This window comes from Catharus ustulatus, chromosome 1 (genome assembly GCF_009819885.2).
Source record: "Catharus ustulatus isolate bCatUst1 chromosome 1, bCatUst1.pri.v2, whole genome shotgun sequence".
Taxonomy (NCBI): domain Eukaryota; kingdom Metazoa; phylum Chordata; class Aves; order Passeriformes; family Turdidae; genus Catharus; species Catharus ustulatus.
In genome coordinates this window covers 30,461,569-30,485,443 of record NC_046221.1, presented here as the reverse complement: position 1 = coordinate 30,485,443, position 23,875 = coordinate 30,461,569, and the positions used below count along the sequence as shown (strand labels likewise).

Here is a 23,875-nt window from a genome sequence, read left to right as displayed (position 1 = left end):
CAGTCTTCTTTTTTGTATCCCTGCTCTTTCAAGAACAAGCCACCAAAGTTGTTAGAAGCAACCAAGGCTATGGTTTCTTGTCCCCAATTTCCTTTGCTTTGGCTAAATTCTGGTCATTTTAATGTTCTGTGCCTGGACCCTTGGGAAGTATAACACTTTGCTAAAATCTCTCAACTCATATTGTTTCCTAATTATTTATGTTTCAATGGTGTCTAGCTGTCCAAGTCAAGGATTAAGACCCTATTGTTCTGGGAACTGTACAAACAAATAAAAAAAGACAGATAATCGTTGTCCTGAAAAACCTAGTCAAGCTACTGTAGGACAGATTTTTGTAGGAATGGATGCAGCTTATGATGCTTCCTAAGTATTAACATATCCATAATCAATTCCCACAACCTGGTGAAGGTAAATATCATTGTACAGATGAACAAAGAAATAAAAAAAAATTTGTTACTCATGTTACAAGTCATTCACAAAGCTGGGAATGGAATTCATTTTGGCTGGCTCCGCCTGGTATCATGATCCCATGCCTGTGTATTTTATACAGTTGTGACCTTTATGCAACAACAGTGTGGGGAAAAACAACCGTCCAACATGCATTCCTTGGAAAGAAACTGTCCATTTGAATTAGTGCTTCGAGTAACACAGGCTTTTCAGTTATGCTGTGGGTAATGTGGAGTACTGCTTTTGAACTCCATCTCTATTTAAATGGACCATCTGATGTAAGTAGATAGGTTTAAAGTGTTTACTTCCAGATGTGTTTGTGAATGTAACATCTCTAAATATATTAATCACAAAATTGTGAAATTCAGTTAAAGGTCAGTTTTCTGACCCTTACAGGTTTTCCATCTGCAGTCTTTTTTGTCTCTTCTTGTCTGGTAGCAATCTGGGCAGAGCAGACTGGAGGTCCTTCTCCTTTTATTGCTTTTATAGAACTAGAACAGAGTAAGATATTAACACTGTTAACATAGGAAAATACATATTTGTATGATCTTTACCGAATTAAGTAATTTCCTTAGAAAACATTTTCCATTTCTTGCTCAAATAGAAAGATAGTATTGATTTGGGGAAAAATACATGCCCTGTTGAATCTCCTCTAATTAATTTTATATACAAGTACCAAAGATCGAGTTACAATAGTACCTTAAAATATATCTGTGTACTACAGGGAATCCCCGTTACATTTGGCGCCAAAAATCCAGGACAGATTTTGAGGAATTCAGCCAGGTTGTTCACCTGCATTTCATTGTGATTCATTTAATTTAGTTTTCAGTCTTACATCTTCCCTATTGCCTAAAACACGTATTTCAGACAGATCTTTGTTCAGATATATGTTATTTTCTGATTTATAACTGTTATGATATCAAGACTTCTGACTTCATAACTATTAACTTTCAAATTTGTACAATTTATGAGGTTTATAAAATTTATAAAAGTTACAACGTTTATTTGTATGATGTGTGTCTGGCTCAGGGTGTACAAGTGACCAATGCAAACAACTACAAGGGGAGAAAGAACTGTATTTATAATATGTGAGGATCCTGTGGGTGGGAAGCTTTATGTTAGCCAGGGGTTTTCCTTGGAATTTTAAGTGAAAGGATGTATAAATTTGTTAAGGGGATAAATGTGATATTGCATCACTATTCTTAGTTCTGGTGCGTCCTAATTTGTGAGTTCTCATTTCCTTCACAATGTAATGAACTACAGTAAATGGACAAATTAAAAATTTTAAAATCAAAAATGCCAACCTCTAAAAACTAGTAAAACGTCTGGAAAGGTTGTAAAAATGGCAGTATTCATTATTTACTTCAATTCTGAATTACCTGGGATGAAATCAGCCAAATGAATTTTTTAGAAATTATTTTTATTTTGTTATGTTAATAAAAAATTCCTGATCTTTAAAATACCTGTTTCCATTTTTATCAATCCCAAAGAAGCTCAGGCAAGTTTAAGTGTTAATTGAAAATTCACCCTTTCCAAAGATAGCAAATAAGGGATAGACTCCTTAGACCAGACTTGTTCATTTTTGCTTAAGGTAGTTTCATGTCTCTGTTCCACTTCTTATTTAAATAGGAACAAATGTGAAGTATGATCCTGCAAGCCTGGGAGGAGGTGGGTGGGGGAAAGATTTCACTTAGCAGAAGTCAAGTGTTCCCTGGAGCAGTACCTTTTGAAAGAATTAGAGTATCAGGAAGCCAGATAGACTACCATTTTCCTTTAATCAGAGTAAGCTGACGCTGATTTCTATAATACTTGCTTTTGAGATGTTTTGAAATGCACGTATATCTCAGGTTTTTTTTGTCTTTAACACAAAGCATCTTGTTGTGTCATGTCATGTGTTCTGTATAAACAACCACAATATATAATGGCTGAAATACTCAAAGCATTGAACACTTTAAATGTATCTGCTAAAGCAAGAAAGATAGCAGGAACATTTAAAATACTTTACCCTTTTATGATCTGGAAGAGAAACAGCCAAAAATGGAAACAGAAGAGGAGTGATAGGTAGAAGATTCTGACCAGCTTCTGTGTCAGATACACAAACAAACAACCTGCTAAGATGATACAACAGTTAAAGAGTTGTCAGCATAAATGTGGGGAATACCAGAGAGTTGCTCACCACCAGATCAGGGAAGCTGAGAACCTCGTAAGAAGGAATAGCTACAAACAGCTGAAAAAAGAACAGGACATATTAGAATACTATTCTGCAGGAATCCTTCATTTGTGGGTGGTATGACAAAGTCTGATCACTAATTTGAAATTAACGGATAGCTTTTAAAGAATTATTAGAAAAAAAAGATTCACATTTTTTTTCTGCTGATCGTTTGTACATTATCTTACAATTTTCCTCAAGATCTTCTGAACTTGGGAAAATTTACTACAAGAACTACAAGAACTACACACTTTTTGGGGAGGGTGGGGTGTTTGTATTACATACATAGTTAGTTTAATCATCTATTGATAGCAGACCTTTTGCAGAGTATGATAGTTTATATTTAGCTAATCCAAACAATGAAGCCGAAGTAAAAAAAAAAAAAAAAAAAGATCAGAAAGTAGGAATACTCATTGAAGGAGAATGAGCTTCAGTATGTTTAGAGACTTTCTCTGATTCATGTCTATAATTTCCTTACACATATCCACACAGATCAGTCTGATCTTAGGGATTCTATCTAATCTGTGTAGAAAATATGTATAGATTAGTACTTTTTGGGACTACACTAAATTCGTTTATCTGTTCATAGCCAACATTAATCACTCTGAATATTAAGCAATTATATTTACTTATGGGTCATTACAGCATCTGCCTGCATAGGAGAGAACAGCTTTATATAAACACAGTAATGACAAGATACAAAAAACAATAGTGTGTCAGAGAAAATCATGCACATACTTTGATGCTGAATTCTGGGAGACAGATGTTCTTCCACTCCCCCAAAAAAAATCACTGCAAGATGTCCACAGATTGAGTGGAGATGGGGAGAAGAGATAGTCTGCAAACTGTCCAACCTGATCATAAGTAGAAGAAAAGGAAATCCTAAAATTATTCTCCTCTAACAAACCCCAAGAAATGTTCAGGGAAGATTTTGCCAGAGTAAGAAAGGAAGTTGGCTATTGTTAGGGCTATTGTAAAAGTATTTGCTGAAAGTATTGTCTTTTCTGTATGTAAATAATAGGGAGTGTATTCCATGTGGATTTTGTAAACTTCTAAAGTACTTTTTGAAAGGGCACAACATTGCTGGGATTCTTTTTCAAACATGTGTGAAGCATTTTAGTATCCTCTGTAGTAGGAAAGTGGAGTCAGCTGTAGCAGTTTAGCAATATTTTGGCATAGGTCAGGCAAAGTCCTTCGAGGCAAAATGTCTAGACTGATTTGGGGATTTTCCTTGGCTTCATTCTTTGTTAAAAACATCAATGTCTGTCAAATTATTATTGCCAGGAGCAACAAACGATTAGATGAACGGTAGTAGACAAATTGTTGACTAAAACCTTGGCAACTTTGGGAGAAGGGGTCAGATTCAGAAAAAGGACTGAAGGATCAAGATATAAGTGAGACAAAATTTGGGCATTTAATTCTAATGCTGGAATCCTTTAAAAAACACTTCTGATCCCCTTTGCCAAGGCTAAAGATACCTGAATCTTCAAGGCATGTCAACCTTTATTTTTAATATTCACCAAACATGAAATTTGGCATATATCAAAGCATGTAAGCTGTCATCAAGTTTGGCCAACTTAATCTTTTATCTCCTGTAACCATTCACTTGGGGATAATTTTTTCATCTGATTCTATTCCATCATGAATTAGTGATATGGGTCAGAGTTGTTCATTTCTGTAGTAAAAAGCACTGAAAAAGAGATTACCATTGTTTTAAACATATTACAAATAGTGCATAAAATATATACGTTTTATCATAAGTTGTACTGGTTGTTTCTTGACCTTTGTCTTTTTTAAAAAAGTATCAGGAATGTTTTATTAAGTGTATTGTGTTGTAAGGATGATCATTTAACCTCATTCTTATTCAAAAGGATTCTGCAGTTTCTGTATGCTTTGTGTGTGTATAGGTACATTTCCACATCCCCAGGCTCTGGTCACATGCTTTACTTTCGTAGTTTATAGTTACATGCTCAGGTCTTATAAATATATGCCATGTAACAACATTATTGTATTTGTCCTAATTCTGCATTCCAGTTGTGTCTGTAGGTTTTCTTCCTCTCACTAAACGTATTCTGAAATACTGAATCAAGAAGTGATTTGTGAATTAGGCAAGAGCTGGCTAGACTAATAATACAGTAATTTCATGATTATAAGCCGCACCTGATTATAAGCCGCACGTTACAATACAGAGTGTGATAAAAGATATCTATTCTATCACCATCTGTTGAAGGTGGGGGCAGTGATCCTTATCTCCACAGGATATTCTGCTAATGGGCCATCCATTGAAACCAGGTGGGGCATTGTTCTTTATCTTTCACAACCCACCCTTCCTCCAGCGAGTCATTTTCTACTAATGGCCCATTGAGTCCCACTGTGGGACTGATAAAATTACTGCATCCCATTGGAAGTTGCTCCAGCCAGGGGGAAGAGCCCAACATTTCTTACCAAAATAAAAACAGAGGTTTGTGGACACTAAGGGACTCCCTTTCTCCACGTCGCCACTGGACCTTTAGAGGGAAACTGCACCTTCTACAGGAGCACTGCTCCAACTGAATCACATCTGTCACTGCAGGACAACTGCAGCCACCATTTAATGGGACTGCTACCAACACCCTGCCTGACGGGGTGTCAGGTTGTACTCTGACTTTGTCAGGGTTTGGAGTTTGTTTCTTTGTAGTACTGTATTTCTATTTTAATTTCTCTAGAAAAGAACTGTTATTCCTAATTCCCCTATTTTTGCCTGAAAGCCCCTTGATTTCAAAATTATAATAATTTGGAGGGAGGGGGTTTACATTCTCCATTTCAAAGAGAAGTTCCTGCCTTTCTCAGCAGACGCCTGTCCTCCAAACTAAAGCAGCAACTTTTCGTTCTTTGTCCATATATAAGCCGCACCTGATTATAAGCTGCACTTTGGGCTTGGACCAAAATTTTAGTCAAAATGGTGCGGCTTATAATCGTGAAATTACTGTAATGTTGTAGTATGATTTGTATGAAGACAGTACTACAAACCAAAGTTCTTCTTTGTATGGAGTACTAAAGAAAGCGTTTTTCCATCTGCCTATATAACAGGTAATTATAGTTTTAGTGCAACTATCTACTTGATTAGTCCAGGTAAGCTGGATACTCAGCTGAAGTTTTTTTGAAATTCGTAGCCCTAATTTTAATTATCTGTGTACTACTTGTACAAAGATGGCAAATACCTGTGACTTTTTCAATGCACAATCTAAACATATGAAATAATCTAACAAAAGGACACCATTCTGGTTTGTTCATAGGTCATTAGGATTTTAGATGTGATGGTTTGACAAGGAAATCTGTGTACTCCTAAATGTTAGAAGAAAATCTATTTCTTCTTACATGAGAAATTTCACATTATTAACAGTACCCTTTCACTGTTGTCGTCCATTTCAGCTTTGATTTTATGACTTTAGTCACATTTAAAAAAAATAATTTATTTGGAACTTCAATAGAACCTGAATTCTGTTCCATTTAATGCACACTGAAAGCTGGTAAATTTTTTTTTGTTGTGATGCAAAATTGCTGTAGTGCTGATTTTTTAATAATGCAGTTTGGGAGAGGTTCTGCATTTCTCCGTTCATTGTCAGGCTGATGCATGCAGATTGTTGTTTAACTACAGGGTTGTCAACCTCATCTAAATGAATATCCTAATTTGTATAGTCTGCAGGTTGTAGTTCTGAGATATTTTCCAAAGAGATCTACTATTTAATCTGGCATCTTTTTACCCTGAAAACTTTGCCCTGAGGAACAGAGAGAAATAAATAATTTTTCCTATCCTTAAAGCCTACCCAATTCTAAAGATTACTTTTCAGGGTAAATATGCTAGAAGAAATTTTGTCAGTAATGCTTTCTTTTATTCAAAAAGTGAAACTAGATTGGTGGTCTGGAGAAAACTGTGCTAATTTAGATAGCTCTGTACTTGATTAGTTCTTTGGAGCAATGGTAGAGCCAGGATATTGTCTGAATCCCCACCTTTCCCTAATTAAATTCTGCCACAAGAATGTTTGGAGAGATTCTAATGCCTTGCACAAGGAAAAAAGGGGTTTTGCTAATGGGATAATTACTTCCATTTTATGTCACTCCTCATCCTGTAGGATCTCAAAGAACTTTGCAAATTCACATATTAGCTCTTGGAATTGTTTGCTGCACTGGTGCAAAGCTTCCACTCCATGGGTGAAATTTGGCATGCCTGTGGCAGTGAAAAGGCATGTTGTCTTCAGATATAATTTGGAAGGTGTATGTTAAGGAGACACAATGCAAATATTCAAGTTGGAAGTTAGATTGGATTATGAGAATACTGTTGGGTTACTGGATTTACCCTGGTAAGTGTCCTGTATCCATGAGAATCACCTGTTTGGCACGAGCTCAGAAAATGCTGAATACTGGGTGGGGATCCTGGTGTCCCACATATGGGAGACCACCCACCTAAATTGTCATCTGTTGCTTGTTCTGAGATAGTAATAAGGAAGGCAAGGTAGTGAAGCTAGAGGTTTTAATCTCTTGTAATTGACGCTTTGGTGTATTGAAAGGCTAGGAAAAGGTAGATGCTGTACAATTCAAGAGGATTTTTTTGTAAGTAAATTGTTCCAAGAGTAAATAATCTTATCTGTTAAAAAAAAAAAATAAATTTAAAAATGCCTTTCAGCTTGGTCTGTATTTGGCTCACCTCTGCTTCTGTCCTCAAATTATTTCTTAATTTCATAATGTGATGTATTTAGAAATCTCTTTATTGGGAGAATGTGAACAATTGCATCTTCAAATTTTCTTAGAATTACCTAAATAATCTGTATTTTCTACATTAGGGCAAGATTTTTCTTTGTCTTGTCCAAATAATTCTTTCCCAAGTATTTTTCCAATTTGCAAGATAATTTTAAAAGTTTAAACAATGAGTCCTAACACAGTGTTTTGACTACTACTCTTGTCACATAGAATATTGTTATTTTCTTATTTCTTCATGTTGTAAGTAAAATATGGGTATTTAGTGTACTTGGGAAGCAATATGAGTATCAAAATATTCCAATGAGCAATCAGGATGTGTTCAGGAGTTTAATGGTAGATTGGCAGGAAATCATGTCATGTACGGAAAAGGCACTTGCAGTTACTGCACTTAAAGGTGTTGGAATATAAATACAGGTCTGTATAAAAACAGGCTTGCTTAATTCTGTTGGGGAGTGAATTGCTGTATCTTTGTTCTCTTCACTACTACTGCATCTGGATGTACGTCATGACAGTTTTAATAATTAACTACAGTAAAAAGAGTTTCAGAGATGAGATAATCTGATTTTACATTGATCTCAGTATTTCCTCAGTCACGTTTCCTCCTTCTGTTTGCTGCTTCTGCTGTCTTTCATTTAACTGTGGCATAGTGATGTAGGCTGAGTGCTTGCTGCAAGCCCACTGCTGGATTAAGCATTTTCTTTGTTTCATTGGTAACAAGCGTGGCAAAAAAAAATCTTTATAAAATATGATAAAAATAGGCCAATTCAGGTTCAGCGAGAGCTTGTGTCTACTTCTTTTCTTAACTCAGTGAAATATTCCTGATGATGAGTGTTCATGATGTACTCTGGCACTTCAGCAGTGGAAACTTGATTTTTCAGGATCTGGAAAAATCCTAAACCTCTGCTATTGTTGATTAGTTATGCATTTTAAGTGCAAGTGTTCTGGTATTGTTACTGAATGGATTTATAGGGGAGAAAAGAATAGAGATGCTGCTGACAGTGGAAAAAGTGCTAAAGATTACAGAGTCAAGGGTTACAGAAATATAAATGCTGACTCTACAAAGGCTTTAATGATACCTGTGTAAAGGAACACATCTGAAAATTTTCTTTCAGTTAATGCATAAAACAATATTTTGTGTCATTATAAACTGAGGAACGATGAAAAAATTAGAAAATAACAATCCTGTATCGAACATTCTTTTTATCTTTGCTGGGTCTTTTGTATGGTTACCAGCTCCCATATAAAGATACAGTAAATTAGCGTTCAAAGTATTGCATTGGAAGGAAGTAAACATATGGACTATTAGTAAATACCAGGGAGACACAGGCTGCATAGCTGCTCTTTTCTCTAACCTGTTATTCTATCTTTACATACAAGGAACAACAATATACCTTGCATTTTAGGAAGAAGTAGTATTTTTCAAAATGTTTTCAAACTAACCTTGGGGTGAAGAGGACATAGACTTTGTGTAAAGCTAAAATCTGTATCTCGTTCCACTCATAACACTTTATTCAAACATCCACTCTTGGAAAACAAACAGAAAAAAACACCCACAAAAAAGTGTCCCCAAAAATACCTATTAGAATGCCTTTGAATATTCAACAGTATAAAAGCATTTTAAAGTAACATATTTCCTTCTTTGTCATTTAAAGAGCTAAAGTATTATGTCTTCTTTCTTTTGTGGATATGTTTTGTGCCAATATTTCCAGCTGTTTCCATCATTTCAAATCTGTGGTCTGAAACTTAAACTGTGTCTATTGTTTCACAGAGCTATGTGTGCCTGTCAAGTCCAGTTAACTGTACACTGTCAAACTTATGTTAAAAAGGATTTCAGTAATAAGGGGGCTTTAGAAAGAGTAAGATTTTTAAGCAGATTTTTGTATTGTAAATTGAATCTTGATGTACACTGAATCACTTACAGAAGACTTAGGATGAGAATGGTTGTATACCTGGGTTGGTAAGAATTCTAGAATTTTTGTAGAATCATAGAAAATCCTGAATTGGAAGGAACCATAAGGATCGCTGAGTTCAACTCCTGGCCCTGCAGAGGACATCCCCAGTAGTCCCCCCATCTGAGAGCATTGTCCAAATATTTCTTGAACTCTGCCAGGCTTGGTGCTGGATGACTTCCTTGGGGAGTCTGCTCCTTCCTGCTGGATGAAGAACTGTTTCCTAATATCCAACCTAAACCTCCACTGGTACAACTTCAGGCCAATCCCTCAGGTCCTGTCACTGATTATCAAAGAGAAGAGATCAGTGTCTGCCCCTCTTCTTCCTCATGTAAGGAAGTTGTAACTGCAATAAGATCTCCCTTCAGTCTCCTCCAGGCTGAACAGACCAAGTGACCTCAACCACTCCTTATATAGCTTCCCCTCAGGGCCCTTCACCGTCCTTGTTGCCCTCCTCTGGACACTCTTTAACGTTTTAATGTCATTTTTGTACTGAGGTGCCCTTGTACGGCCCCCATCACTCGAGGTGAGGCCACCCGAGTGCAGAGCAGAGCTGGACAATCCCTGTCCTTGACTGGCTGGCGATGCTGTGCCTGATGGAGGACTTTTTTTATAGCTGCTCTCTAACAATGCTAATTTGTTCACTGAATTTCTTAGGGCAAGATAGAAGCTTTTGAATTCTGCACTTTAAATATGGATTTAAAATTTCACATGTGAAGATGTTTAGCATAAGATGGAATATAAACAGCTGGCCTTGTGCTGCTACTTAATTTCATTGTTTTCCTCTGACATCAGGGTATCAGACTTGGAGAACAGTACACTCTGACAATATGTTTAGGTTGAAACAATTACAGATAATTAGAGCGGTAAATGTAATGATATACAAGTGTTAGTGAAATATGTATTTAATTATTTCTTTGCTTTGTGTCATATTTCATCCCTTGAAGCAAGGAATACTCTCAAGATACCTTACCCCATTTATGGAACTTCTCCACTCCCTTCTAATTATCTGTGATTAATACCGTGCTAAAAAGTTGGAATTGCTTAGTTTTGCCCTAGCTACACTAATTACCTGTATATTTTAAAATGTTACTTAATTTTATTTTAAAGTAAATTCTTACACAGCTAAATTTATTTCTGAAATCTTCTCTTCCATTCTGAAGCCAAAATAAAAATACATGGGTTTTAAAATTTGTATGTTATCCACATTAGTGAAAAATAGTTTGTGTTCTACCAGAAAATTTTCCTTAAAAACAAAATGAAAAAAGGAAATATTTTGGTAATAAATACTTGGAATTGAAAGTTACTAGGCCATTTCTGGTTTTACTACCATTTTATCTCAGTACCTCTTTATTTGAGGGATTACTGCCTTTTTATGTATATTGGAGAGAGAGTTCCTTATTCCTTTATCATTTTTATGGACCTTTTTTTTTCTGCTTAATCTAAAAATATTCCAAAGTGGTTTTTTGAAACCGGTTTCTTTTTAAGTTACTCCGTGGTTTTGTGTCCATTTTTTTTGTAACTCACATTAAAAAAACTGTAGAGGACAATAACATTTAAAGTACTTTTCTAAGTTGACTGACAAACTAAAATGACAGAATTTACTGATTTAAATAATATAAAAGTGGTTTTTTTGTATGTTTTTTCCCCCTAAGGTGTCTGTTTGTATGAGTATTGCAATTCAGATGTGTAATGCTAATGAATTCCTTGAATTTCACTGATACATTATAAAACAAGAATAGAAACTAAAAAATTTCTTCATCTGTTTTAATAAACTTCTTCAGGAACTTAATAAAAAGAGAGGCAGGTTGTATTGCAGTACTCTCTTTTGGTTCTTCTTTAACCCACTAAAATTTTTACATACTTGACAATTTTGATTTCTCGAATCCTGGAGGGTACTGGAAATTACTGAGCACAGTATCTTTGAACATGAATTTGTAGACACGTGGTTAAATTTGACACACTGGAATTGTTTGTAAAGGAAAGCTTATGTATTGCAGAACTAATTGTCATTCTTTAAGAACTTTATTGGCATCTTTTTTGAAGTTGATTGAGGTCATAACAACCTAAGTGCATTAATAAGATATTTCACAGAAGCTTTTACTGAAGACTCTTGAAGGGAACCTAAAGATTTGGGATAAGAGAAGGGGCTTACCAGAGTAGATTATTTGTCAGAAGATAAGAAACAAGGTCAAGTGCATGACCAGTTTTCATTGCAGTAAATCACCACTGGAGTTTCATGATGTTCTGTACTGTGCAGTTTTTTTGTTCATAAATAATTTGGAACAGGAAGTGGAGGTACCCTTTTTTTTCTCTGTGTAGTAGAGATGAGGGCTAACTGAGAAGGTTTGTAGAAGGAATAAAAGAGGGAATAAAATTCATAGGTAAGTGTAGATAAATAGAGGGTAAAAGCATTGATCAAAGTTGTTAAGTAGTTTCCACACGTGAAATGACTGAATAGATATTGATCTCTTTATCTGTGGAAAGATGTGAGGGGAGATGTGGTGGAGCATTTTGAAGGGTTGAGAAGGTAGTTTTTCAGTCAGAATAACAGAGCATGTGATGAAAAGAGTGATGAATGAGATATTCCTTGCTGCAGTTACTAAAAAAATACTGCTATTCAAAAAATAATTGGGTGAATTTAGGATTCCTGTAATTCACTGAGTGCTGTTAAGGCAGTTGCTTCTGGTTCAGTGTGTCCCTCAGGGACTTTTTATTACAGGGATTTCTGAAGCCAGAATAATAGCTTTATATGAGGCAAAGGGAGTATTCTGGGAAGGTAAGAATATAGTATTGCCTTGTTCTTTTTTTCTTATTGTTGAAAACTCACTCTGAAATAGAGACTGGATGGTGTGCTAGCCAGCCTGTGGTCTTCTTAAATATCTCATCTTTTTAATAAAAGATGCATTCTTAAGTTATCCTTGTTACATGGAATTTGTGCTTCTGGATGGGCAATATGAAAATAGAGTAGAACTTTATCTTAGTTAGGCTAATTCATGTTGAGGTAGTCCTGACTGATAAGCTCCCAGTTCCTGCTTTTCTACCTATGAAGCTTAGAAGATTCTTCTCCCTACTCAGTTACTCATTAATGAGGTTCTTATAATCATTATCTATAGGAAGGCAAACTGCTTGTGAAGGGTGTGTCAAGAGAACAACATCTTTTCTAAATGACTAAAATGTAGATAAAGCTTTGTTTGTTGTGTGTGGGGTTTTTTTGTTTTGTTTGTTTGCTTGTTTGTTTTCTTGTCTGTGAGGATCGTGGCGCAGCATGGGATTGCTATTTTCTGTGGAGATAACTGGAGAAAAAGATAGACGGAATCACATAAGGAATACGGAGGTTCTTAGTTACTATCAGTCTTTTTTTGATTCTGCAATAACCAAAACAGCATTTGAAGGGTCATGTTTCTACATCTATTAAATTGTGCCCATACTCTAAATGTTTGTCACTGGAAGGTCAGTGGTATCTATTGGTAAGGTCTCTCTCAACTCCGTCAAGAATTTTTTTATACATGTAACTTCTCATTCATTTATTTAACAATGTAAAGGTTTAGCAAGATACTTGCAGCACCTAACTGAATTAATCTGTGCTTATAAAGTGTTTATTTACTTCTGTAGGACTTTGTTGAATAGCCTCAATTTGGCATAAGCTTCTTGGAACTGTTTTATTTCTGATCCATGCTGAACCAATGTACCTAATACAGATGTGTTACTGTGGCTAGGACTGTTGAGATATAAAGTTTAATTAATGAAAGAAAATGTGTTATTGCTTAGAAGTATCTAAGACTAATTTGGGATATTTTTTCTTTTTTAATTACTACAGTGTACAGACTATGACCTGGATTATGGAACTGAATGTTTGCATCTGGCTCTGAAATACTGCAAAACAAATGCCAAACTTGTAGAAGGAACAGCTGACCTCTGGAAGGTAAAGAAAATAATAATATCTAGTTTTATCTATGTAATTTTAAATGAATAAAATTTGAATGTGACTATAAAAATTCAGATGTGTTTTCAGTTGTAATTTAGGCTTTTCTGTTTTGTTTTTCAGAATTAATTTTGTCTGAACTCTTTTTATAGCTCATTACTCTGGAGAGACTTGGGCAGATGTTACTTGAAGACAGCATTTTCCTCTAAATAGGGAAACATCTAGATATTTGAATGACCTAATAATCTGTAAAACTATACATCTATAATCTCCAAAACTAAGAATTTTCTTTTATGATATGAGCTTTCTCCTGCTATTTCTATGTATTTTGCCTATTTTCCTCCACTTTTCCTATGAGGACATCACTTTTCTTTCTGATGCCAAATGCCTAACTATCAAAAATTTGATTTTTAGAGTAGTTTGTTACATTCAGTAACACTGTAATATTTAAGACCTCTTCAAATAATCTTTTAATTTTTTTAAGCATCATTTACCTTGTCTGGTAGGTTCCTGAAGACTGACAAAACAGTTGTGTGTACAAGTGCCCAAGTATTTGTCCTTTCTACTTCAAAGTATCACATATCACTGTTTTGGGTGGTGGCATATTATTTGTTTTTAGTAGCTGTTGTGTCAAGCAATTTTAAAGTTTTTTATATTTTATTTTAGTCATTACCACATTGAAGGATCTGGAAGCAGCTCAAATCACCGCCTTTGACAGTAAATTTCCTCCAATGAGATGTTATTTCTGATAATATAATCATAAATCTTACAAAGAAAGGCAATTTCCTGAATCTGCCGTGCAAGTTTCCTGTGCAATTTAACAGCAACATTTATTTGTGCATTTGTTACATACAGAATTTTTTTTTGTATCTTGTTGGGGACATACAGTCTTTCTGAAACAGCATATGGTCTGTTATCCTATTTAGTCTTCTGAGGGACAGATTAAGTCATGCATATTTACATTATATATTTTTTTGAGTGGCTTCATTGTCCGCATTGCAAAACATGGTATTTACATGAAAGGTAGCAAAATACACCAGTAATGCTCTTTTAGCTGATTATAATGTTTGTCTGGTTCTTTGCTGTCTGTAGATACTACTGATGTCCAGCAGATAAATATAGCTTAGAATGACAGAATAATTAAGTTTGAATGAAATAGATAGATGTCATCTGGTCCTACACCCTGTTGAAAGTGGGACCAGGTTAGTTATATTAGGTAGTGCAGGGTCTTGTCCTTCTGAGTTTTGAATATCTCCAAGAAAGGAGATTTCACAGACTGGGGATGACAATTCTAGTGAATATCCTCTTGTATGGGGAATTTTCATGTTATTTCGTCAACATTTCCCTTACTACCTCTTGCACAGGGAAAGGAAGAAAGGCCAGCAGAAATCTCTGCAAGAAAAGTCCAATTTATTCTTCATTATGGCTATTAATTAACCCTGTCTCACCTTCCATCTTTTGTAATTTGGGCTGAACAAGCCAAGTTCTCTCACACCATCTTAGCAGCCCTCTACTGGCTTTCACCTGTTCCTTTTTGTGTTATACTGGGGAGCCGATAATTCAAACACTGCTCTGGAGTGTTCTCTGAAGGGCCAGATACAGGGGAATAATCCCTGTATTACCTGTAATGAGCACTACTTCCTTGCTGATACAGCCCTGTTGGATTTCTTTTCTCTGCTGCTCGCCACTGCTGACTCATGCTCAGTTTGTCCAGAAGATCCTTCTCTACAAAGCTGTTTTCTGTATTTCAGCATCAGCATGGAATGCTGCTGCCCTGGGTCCTTCTGTCCCAGATGCAGGATGCTGTATTTATATGTTTGTTACAGACCACAAAGTTTCTCTCCGTTCCTTTTTCCAGGCTTTCAGGATACTTCTAAATTACCGTTGGACCTTTGAGGATATTGAATGAATACTTGATCATTTGTTGTAATCTACTAGTTTTCTGAGGGTATTTCCCCTTTCTCAGGTTGTTAGTAGAGATATTAGACAGCATTGTCCCCAGTATCAGGCCCCAAGGAATAGCAATAGTAACCAGTCCCCAGTTTCATTAGGACTTGAACTTGTGCACATCTCTGTTCTAAAGAGACTTGCTGAAGTGTCATTGTCCAACACTGTTTATGAAACAAAGTCCTGATGCAGTCAACTTTATAGCATGTGGGACCCATTGCAGTAGCACTGGACTTTAAAGGAGCCTATAAACATTTGGAAAATGATAGCATGTGAAAAGGGAAGGGAAGGAAAGTCTTCCCCCTGTGGAGGAAAGAGCAGCAGAGACATTGTGTGATAAACTGACTGCAACCCCCATTTCCCATCTCCATATGCCACTGGAGGGGAGGAGGTGGGAAAAACTGGGAGTAAAGTTGAGCCTGGGAAAAAGGGAGGGGTAGGATGAAGAAGTTTTTATATCTGGTTTTATTTCTCATTATCCTACTCTGATTTGATTTGTAATAAATTAAACTAAATTAAAGTAATTTCCCTGAGTTAAGTCTGGTTTGTGTGATCTCTCCCTGCTGATATCTTGACCCATGAGCCTTTTGTTATATTTTTCTCCCCCCTATCCACTTGAAAACGAGAATGGCAGAGCAGTTTTGGTGAGCACCTGGTATCCATCCAAGGTCAACCCAGCACAGTCTCAGTGTTGACAGTGTTGTGCAGAGTGTGACAGTAGCAAGAGCACCCATTTCATGTGCAGATACTGTGCTGCGGGCAGTGTAGAGCAGTGAATATTTTACATAGAGTAAACACAAAGATTCTGGTGCCAAGTCATTAAAGTACCTTCTCACATCCTGTGCCTCTAATTTTGTAGCTAAAAGTTGTTGATGTCTTCTGTGGCTTGTAAAGACATTAAAAGTGAAAGGCATAAAAATGACAAAGTCTGTAAAATATTACATTGTTTCTGCAGGAAATACACATTTCAGTTTAGAGCCTACAAAGCAATACATCTCCTTCTTGAGTAGCACCTGGTGTTAGTCACTCTGTACCAAGGTGTTTGGCAGGTGTCTTGAAGCAGTACCCTTAAAGAAGAGAAGTCATGTTTTGTCTGCAGTTTCATTAAATGCAGAAGACTGCCAGTTTTCTCAAGTGCTGCTTGCTTACAAAATGATTAGGAACTATTGCTGTTACTAATCATCTCTCAGAAACCCGATTGTCTTTCCTTAGCTGTCATAATACTGTAATTTTTAATATATTGTTATTATTGTTATTATTTTCTGCTAGGTTTTAAATGCTGATCTGAATGAAATTTCATATGTCAAGAACTGATGTTCTCTCAATGGCTCCAGTCTTATATTTTCAACACAAGGTGAAAAGATATTCTGTCCAGATAAATGAAAACTGAAATAAATAATCATTGTTCAGTTGAGGTTTCAGAGGATGCATAACAGGATTTCAGTCAATTAGCAGCTTCTAAAGTTCAAGTATTAAAAACCAGATTCATCCTGTGTGGACCTTGAATCTTTAAAGAGCAGATCAGATATTTTTAAGAATTCAGTTTATGCAACAGTTGCACAACCTACATAACATTAAATTACTCAAAGTTGTGGGAAAATGCTATGTGTGTTTATACATTATCTTCTTGAATTAATACTAATCCTTCTACCTGAGCACTTGTACATTAGAAATAGTAATATTTCAAAGTCACTGTTGGAACTAAAGCAGGAGATAATTTGTATGGGAGCAAATGAAAAAATTAAAATTATTCTTTGTGGTGAAAACAATCAAGTAATTCAAATTACTTCAATGTTATAAATGTTTAAAAGTTTTATTTTAAAGACAGTTATTATATAGCTATTTATAAGATATTTGGATCAGGATGGCAAAAAAACCCCCAGAAAGTCTCTTGCAATAACATATTTTCAGTCGCACTGTGTTTGATACCTTGGAAGTAAAATTACCTTAAATATTCTGGGGCAATATTCTCTTGAAGTGTGAAATCAACTAACGGAATGTATTGGCTGTATGTTTGTGTGTGCACTGTAGATAAAAAATTCAATGTAAGAACACTTAAAAATTGTGACAGATTTATAGACAATGTTGTCAATGTGAAAAATCCTCACTATTTCTAAAAAGCAACAGATTATTTTTTAATCCTACAAAACTGTCCCAGACAAAGGAGGTCTGTATGATGTCTTAGTATAAGAAGGGAAAAACTTCATTAAACTAAAATGCAGTACATTTGTTTATGTGTGTGATCATAACTTTGTTGCATTTGTTGAGCAAAGAGTTGTATTTTTTCATTTAATATACATTATTGTAAGTCTGAACCATTCATCAAGCTGTATCAGTTTGAAGAAGACTTTTAAACATCATGTGTAAATAATTTTGGGGAATAACTTCTAAAATATCTTCGTAGGCAGTGACAACTTGTAGTTTTACAATTAACAAAAAAGGCAAACAGGAAAACAAATTTGTCTGATGATTTTTGAGGCTTTATTAAAGAAGTACAATATATTGTTTATTATACAGAAAAGTAGAGATATTTAATAAGTTCTGCCTTTGCAGGTCATGTTTTCATGTTCTGTGACTGTGAGGTATTTGTCTTGAGTTTTAATATTTGGCCTAGTGATACTCTGGATAGCAGCAATAACATTCTGAAAAATCTTGGATCACTTGATGTTCAAGAGGACAAAATGAAAATTAATATTATCACATGAAAAATGAGAATTTGATTAATTTGGAGCCTGTGAGCTTGATATTGATCAGCAAAACAAAAGGGTGCACTGCTACAGGCAAAACTTGATTGATACAGAGTCATGAGATTAAAGTAATTATTGCCAACCAACATGGAATGTACTTATTTTGTGAAATTTACTTCAAGACTTTATTACAAGACTATAATCTTGGCCGATAAAGATGGTAGTGCTGTTACAACATAGAACTGGCAGAAGTTTGACTTGTTACTACATGACATCTTAATTAAAAATAGGATGACTGTACTTGTACTAGTTCTTATTAAATAGATGAAGAATTAGATAATTGATATATTTCAAAAGATAATTCTCACCATGTCTCACCAGTTTCTTCAGAAACTGTTATTGTCTCTAACGTATTTAACAGTTGTCTGATAAAGTTTGCAGACAAAGATTTAAGGATTCGTAAATAAAAATATAATTAATGAGAAGTAATCTTTTTATAAGGATTACTTAGCAAACATTTTTAACAAAGACTATGCTTTTCATTTCAGGCAAATATAAAGAACTGTTTTTAGAAACAAATGGAGTATAGGTCATATTTAGTGGATTTTTCTTGGAAGGCAGTGACTTTAAATGTGTTGTAGGCACCACAGAGGATAAGAAGGTTCCACTGTGCATGGGCAAAAAAACATATGTCAACCATGGGTAGAGAAACAAGAATATGAAATTAGAAAAGGGATGTTCTGGTATTACAAGTGCATCTAGAATGCTATGGATAAATCTGGATTCAATCTCTGTGCAACTGTTGTAAATAGGGACCATTCAGGGAATTGAATTTAGCATCCTAGTCAAATTAAAAGAGGTGTAGAGAAACTCTCCCTCCTTGACTGGTAAGGGGTTACAGATGGTATCTGGAAGGGTTTTTCTGTGAATTATGCAATTTTCACAAAACTTATAGGAGCTTGTATCTGAAATTAGCTTATAGGATCAAAGATTATGAAAGAAGTACAAATGAAGCATGTGGTACGGTCTTCAATGATTTATTTCTCTAGAAAAAAACCTTTTACTGATGTCTGTCTCAGAATTTCAGAAGAGATCTTTTCAAGGTTCACTGTTAATTTTTTATTCTCCTGTGCTGTTTTCTTGAAGATTGCATCTACCATTTTTTAGATCAGACTGTTTAAAAAGTTTTAAGAAAACTTTTGTGCCGCAAAGAGACTGTAAATGTTGGAGTGTGAGACCATTTCTAAAAGACTTTAGTCTTGTTTCTTGAAAGGTTTTGAGATTATAATCTGTTACATTTTACTGAAAGTTCAGTATAATAACCCTCTAGAATCTGGTGAATGGAAATAAACTTTGCAGCAAAATCAGTCCTCAATTAGTCGCTCTCTCCTTCAATCTAATTTCAAGACTAATTCTTCCCAACAGTAAGTAAAAATGTAAATATCTGTATGTAAAGTCAAACTCCTAAGATTTAGCAGGATAGATTCATTCTCTGGCTACTCCTCCTGCAGGACAAACTGTAGGGAAGTAAATCAGTTTTTAATTTTAAAAGAATATAATGGATTGGGGAAATCATGAGATGTTATTCATCTGTGTCTGATGGAGACATAATATGGAGCTTAATTTATTGAAAGGAGAATGAAAGGAAAGTGGTCACAAGAATCCTTACATTGAAATCAAATAATCACTTACTTGGACCCTAAAATACTGATACTAGTGGCATCCTGCTGTAAGATTTGCCGTGCAGCACTAAAGCTTTTCAAATTCTGTTCAGTTAATTTCAAAAAGAGAGAAAAAATTTATTCAGACTCTAGAGAAAAAAAATTCTGAAAGTCCAGTAAAATTTTATTTAGCATAAAATGAATATACAGTAAAAAGAAATGCAAATATTTAAGGCTCATGTCAATTCAAGTCACTACTTGTCATTGTGAAGACATTGCTAGCAAAGATTGTTAATGTCTTGGGTAGATGCTGACTTTAATTTTCTGTTATTTTATTTGCAAAGCCTATTATTGCGACTGTCAGTCACCATGAGAGTACAAAGACAGATATGAAGGGTGTTTTTGCAAGTACTAAGTAAATATTCAGCATCTTATTGTTCGTCTAACTTGATCTGATTAATGTCTTCAAGAAGAATTTTATATTTAATTCTCTGAAATCTCATGCAGTTTACTTGTAGTCTCACTGTCTCCCACTGGTTAATTGGACTTTCAGTAACAGTAATAGCCTTTCACTACTGAAAAATTGCACCTATATTAGTAAAAGAAATAACAAGGTTTCTCCCTTGCTGTCATTTTTATGATCTCAATTCCTGTTAAAAATTAATCTTTTTACAATAAAATTAGAGTGGATGTATTTAAAAAATAGATGCTTTATCATGTTTTCATGATTTTTCAAAGGATTGAAAATACTTTTAGGTTTCAAATGAGTTCTAAGCAGATGTAAGTGTTTGGAAAAGGGTTTTTTGCAAGTCTGCAGTGGTTTCTGCAACCTCTGTTCTAATAAATTGCCGGTGATATTTTACCAAAATTAAGAAATTGACAATATCATGTTTGTGGTGTTTAAAATGCAAAGAATTACCTTCAGGGCGTTGTTTTATTGGTTTTACGTTCCTTCCTGCTGTGTTAAATCTAATGAGGCTTGTCTGTCCTTTAGGTGACCTACAAGCGGGATTTGTATGCAGCTGAATCAATCATTAAGGGTATGTGTTTGTCCTTGTGACTGTCAGTTTGCATATTCCTGATTCTAATTAAGAATTTGTGTGTGATAGTTTGAAATGTCTTTAAGAAAAGTTATATGATGGATAAAATGTGCTCAGGCAAGTTGTTTTAGCTTGTTTACTGGAATCTTTGTATTAGGCATATTTTTCTTTATTTACTTCTCTCAGAATACAGACCCTTATAAAAACTGTGTATATTACAGTCAAATAGAGATTAATTTTGAAGGGGTTTATAAGGAATAAACAATTATTTTTTTCTTTCATTTACAGGTCAATTCTGAATATGTTCCATCTTTCTATTCTACATAGTAGAATGACAATTAAATATTAGCTCCTCAGAGTACTTAATTGTGTTACATACAGGCAGTTGTTGCCTAAATTGATATAGCAGTTATGAGATATTGAGGTATTTCATTAATTTATAGATATTTTGTTGAACAGTTTGCTAACTTTCTTTTCTGATGGCAGCAGTTTCATGCCAGTTTAACATTTAGACTGGATTTAGCCTTTATCTAGGTGGACTCACTCTAAAAACAATGTAGGAAGGAAGAATTCTCAAATATTGTTTAATGAGATGGTTGTTGTAAACTGATGGGCAGTGATTCAGGGGACCCTTGCCTGACTCCTTGTTGAGAACTGAAGGATAAAACCCTAGAAACTGATGAAGAGAAAGGGACTTCCCTTTGGACTAAAAATTCCTTTCCAGGGAAAAGAATGCAGTTCCTATTTAAGAAAATCAGAACAAAACCTGTGTGCTGTTGGGGCACAGTGAGTGACTGGCTAGTTGTTCACTCTCGTTAGTAGAGTGGGCAAGTATTTCATATTAGATGCGGTGTTAGAACTACTTAATTTTTTAGGCACAAATCAAAAAGATAGAATTGGGAATTTCTGGTTCTGACTGGCAATGGGCTCTTATCTTCATAGCTAGAAGCCTGGGATTTTTGAAAATACTACTTTTTATAGGATTCTGAGATGTTCCACACTCCTAGCTTTCAAGCTTAGGAATTCCAAACATTTTGAAGGAAAGAAAGTGGCAGGGAGTAGTTGACATGAATTTGCAAACCAGAAATTATACCTGGCCAACACAATCACCTTCTAAAATGAAATGTGTAGCTTGGTGGTTGAGAGGAGAGCTGTGGATATGGTTGACTTGATTTCAGCATGGCTTTTGACACTACCTCCCGTGACATTCTCATTGAAAGTCTGATGAAGAAGAGACTAGAAAAGTGGATGTGGATTGAAACTGGCTGAACTGCCAGGCTCAAAGAGTAAAGTCCAGTTGGAGCCCAGTCATTAGTGGTGTACCATAGGGGTCCATGACAGCTAATATCCTCACTAATGATCTGAATGAGAGGACAGAGGACCCTCAGCAAGTCTACAGATAATGCAGTACCGGGAGGAATATTTGATAGGCCTGGTAGTTGTACTGCCATTGAGGAGGACCTTGACAGGGTGGAGAAGTGGGTGAACAGGAATCTCATGAGATTCAGCAAGGGGAAATGCAACTCCTGCCCTTGGGAGCCACCATTACAGGCTGGAGACTGACCAGCTGGAAGGCAACTCTGCAGAAAAGGCCCTGGGAGGTCTTGGTGGACAAGAGATTGAACAGAAGCTGTCAACACACCCCTAAATTGAACAGGGGCTGGCAACATGCCCTTATGGCAAAGAAGGCCAACAGCTCCCTGGGCTATAGTAGGCAGAGCATTTACCAGCAAGCTGAGGGTGACTCTTCATCTATGTTCAGCATTGATGAGCTCATGTCTGGAGTTTTGGGTCCAATTCTGGGTTTCCACATCGGGGGAGAAATGGTTATTGAAGAGAATCATGCAAAGAACCATGACAATGATTAAGTAGTGGAACATCTGTCAAATGAGAATATGCTGTGAGAGCATGGACTGTTGTGTCTGGAGAAGAGAAGGCTCACTAGGATCTTAGCAGGGTATATAAATGCCAGATGGAGCACAGTGAAGAAGATAGAGATGGAGCCAGTGGTCAAAACATTGCAAACTTGGAATGACACTAACCTTCATCCAAATGAATTTCCATACTCCTGTGTATGCAGGGGGTTCAATAATCTCATAGGTCTTTAAAGGAGATTACAGTAATTTCACGATTATAAGCCGCACCATTTTGACTAAAATTTTGCTCCCACCCCGGAAATGCGGCTTACACTCAGGAGCGGCTAATATGTGAAAAAATTTCTGAAATTTCCAACCCTGGAAGTGCAGCCGAGGTGCTGAGCCGAGCACCTGCCAGTAAAACCCGAGATTGCGCGATTGTTACAAATTGGTTACTCCGTTGCACGGCGGGTGGAGGTGGGCTCCGTGCTGGCAGCGCAGGGGAGGAGGCGGGTGCTCCCTCCTTCAGGCAGCGCAGCCTGGGGCAGAGGCAGGGGGCTCCGTGCTGCCATCCCAGCGACTCGGGGGGAAGGCGGGGGCTCTGTGCTGCCATCCCCAGGGCCTAGGGCAGAGGTGGGGGGCTCCTGCCCCCGCCTGCTGCTGCCGCCGCAGGAGCAGGCAGGCTCTGTCCCCGCCTGCCACCGCGGAGCAGCGCCGGGCCGGAGCGAGCAAGCCTGGCAGCAGTGGCGGCCAGCCCTGAGCGGCCCCGAGCAGCCTCGCTGAGCGGCAGCGCCAAGCTGGGCCACCTGGCCCCGTCAGCAGCCCCGAGCTGGCCGAGCCTGCACGGCCTGAGCTGAGCAGTAAACCCCACGATCCTGCGATTCTGTTACTAATTGGCAACTTCGTTGCATGCGCGTCCTCTCTGCAAATGACAGGGCGGCATATAATCAGGTGCGGCTTATGTATGGACAAAGAATGAAATGTTGCCGACACCCGGAGATGCGACTTATAGTCAGTGCGGCTTGTAATCGTGAAATTACTGTAGTTGTTATATTACAGTAGTTTCACGAATACAAGCCGCACGGATTATAAGCTGCACCCCCGGTGCCTCGACAATGTTGCTGTCTTTGTCAATAGATAAGCCGCACCCCGAATATTAGCCGCACTTTCGTTCGTAGCGAGAATCCGTGCGCAGCTTTCACAAATTGGCCAATTAGTAACAGGATCGCGGCATAGCGGGCTTTACTGGTTCGGGGCGGGGCCAGGCAGGCTCGGCCCGCTCATGGTTGCCGACGGGGCCGGGTGGCCCAGCTCAGCGCCACGGCTCGGCGGGGCTGGCCGGGTGGTACTGCCGCCGCCGCCGGGCTCGCTGGCCCCCCTCTCCCGTCAGCACCGCCCCGCTGCCGCGTTCCCTAGCCCC

General features: G+C 36.8%; 1 protein-coding gene across 4 annotated transcripts in view; it reads left to right on the top strand.

The window, feature by feature from the left end:
• CRPPA (CDP-L-ribitol pyrophosphorylase A) overlaps positions 1–23,875 on the top strand; it is a 166,705-nt gene that overhangs the window by 28,569 nt on the left and 114,261 nt on the right. For all 4 annotated transcript variants that reach the window (XM_033059009.2, XM_033059001.2, XM_033058993.1 and 1 more), the window contains exons 4-5: positions 13,160–13,264; positions 20,554–20,599. In XM_033059009.2, the coding sequence (XP_032914900.1) occupies positions 13,160–13,264; positions 20,554–20,599 (151 nt within the window). The remainder of the gene's footprint in view (positions 1–13,159; positions 13,265–20,553; positions 20,600–23,875) is intronic.